Source organism: Hippocampus comes, unplaced genomic scaffold (genome assembly GCF_001891065.2).
Source record: "Hippocampus comes isolate QL1 unplaced genomic scaffold, H_comes_QL1_v1.1 scaffold167, whole genome shotgun sequence".
NCBI classification, from domain to species: Eukaryota; Metazoa; Chordata; class Actinopteri; order Syngnathiformes; family Syngnathidae; genus Hippocampus; species Hippocampus comes.
The window spans coordinates 987,780-989,442 of NW_017805502.1; the positions used below are offsets into that span (position 1 = coordinate 987,780).

The window sequence follows — 1,663 nt, forward strand, 5'->3', positions numbered from 1 at the left end:
AAAAAAAAATTAAAAAAAACCCCACCCCCCCCCCCCCCCAAAAAAAAAAATCCAACATCGACTTTGTGGAAATTCACTTACTGCCAGAGGCCTTGGAACGCATCACCTGCAAAAAGTGAGGAAACCCTGTACCCTTATTTTTCCAGGACATCAATTCGACCAGAAGTTGCGAGCGTCCAGCCCATTGACGAAGAGACGGGCCAAGGCTGCTCCAGGAAAGCGGTTCTTCAAGCTCTTTCCACGCAGCCCTCCAGATTGACCAGCATCATTCTGGCTGAAGATGTTGGTAATTATCAATTGAAAATGACAAATCCATTGTGTTGTACTTAGTGGAGAAAATCTGCACAATCATCAAATTATTCTAATATTGCACAACCTTTCCTTCCCTCTTTATTATTGTGCAATCGTTTTTACATTTATTTTGTTCACCCACAAAAGTTATGCTGTTATGACATCATGAAATGTGCATTGTGAATAAAAACGGCTCATCTTTTTTCCCAAACCTGCTTCTCCTGCCCTTGACCATATCATAGCGACAGTATATACAGTGCATGATGCAAGCACATTTCAATGACTTTCATCAGCACAAACCCATTTGTGCTTGTTTAGTTGTTATGCCCGCTGTATGTAAAATGGGTTGCTCTCTTTCATTCACAGGGACAGGACAGAAACTGCACTGCGATGTAAGCGTTGACGTGATCTCGAGTATCAGCGTTTTTTCCACCAAGAGAAAGATTCACCTGGACGATTCGCCCCTTCTACTCAAAATTATAGCGCTGGACTCTGAAGGTGCCCATGAGATAAGCTTCCTCTCATTATAGCCTGCTGCTGCTCTGCTAAGTCCTCCCTTAGCCAAGCTAATTGGCACTTCCACGCTGGTCTTGATCACTGTAAAGTATTTATTGACCATTTGCATCTTTGCGTTCATATCACTCATCTGTTGCTGCTGTAAAGATTAACCAATTTCAATATCTTGATCAATTACAATGTTGGATCCCCTCGGGCTGTGCCGATGACCTGATCGTGTTTGTTTTCATCCCCGAGTTGTGTTAAAGACAAAAGTTCTCCTGTCTATATACCTACTGGTCCTAATTCATCATCCTCTCTCCTGTGAAACATAACGTTTCCTTCGCTCTTGTCATGGTTAAATTCCACTTCACTGACACGTTCCCTTTTTTTAACTTTCTCTACTTCCTTTTTCCTCTTTCACTTTCGCACATAGTTCTAATATTATCCTGCAGGTGCACTAATGTTTGTGTGTTCAGCTGGCCAGCGAATTTTTTTTTTTTTAACCACACATTTAGATGTTTTATCTTTGAAGGACATTGGCTCTCTACGAATTTCCAATCTGTACATGTTAACTTCAGTTTAGGATCAGTGATGGCAATGGCGAGTGATGAAAAAAGCGGAAAGGGGCGTGGCCTGGATGGGGGCGTGGCCTGGACGGGGCGTGGTTACTTACAAAAGTGGCACTCAACATGCTGAAGATCAAGTGTATTGAATTTACACAGTATTTGAAACTTGAACAGAAAAAAATCCCAAGATTGCCACTATTCTTTCAAGTGAAAATTTGTGCAATTTTGCTTATGCATTCCTGGTGAGCACCAATATGTAACTTCAAATTTGCTGCTCAAAATCAAAACTAAAAAAGTAAACACATTCC

At 41.4% G+C, this 1,663-nt stretch overlaps 1 protein-coding gene across 1 annotated transcript in view; it reads left to right on the forward strand.

The window, feature by feature from the left end:
* Positions 1-821, forward strand: part of LOC109520185 (nuclear pore membrane glycoprotein 210-like) — a 1,945-nt gene extending 1,124 nt beyond the window's left edge. The window contains exons 2-3 of the mRNA XM_019877212.1: positions 147-286; positions 658-821. Of these exons, the coding sequence (XP_019732771.1) occupies positions 147-286; positions 658-821 (304 nt within the window). The remainder of the gene's footprint in view (positions 1-146; positions 287-657) is intronic.
* Positions 822-1,663: the final 842 nt, after the last annotated feature.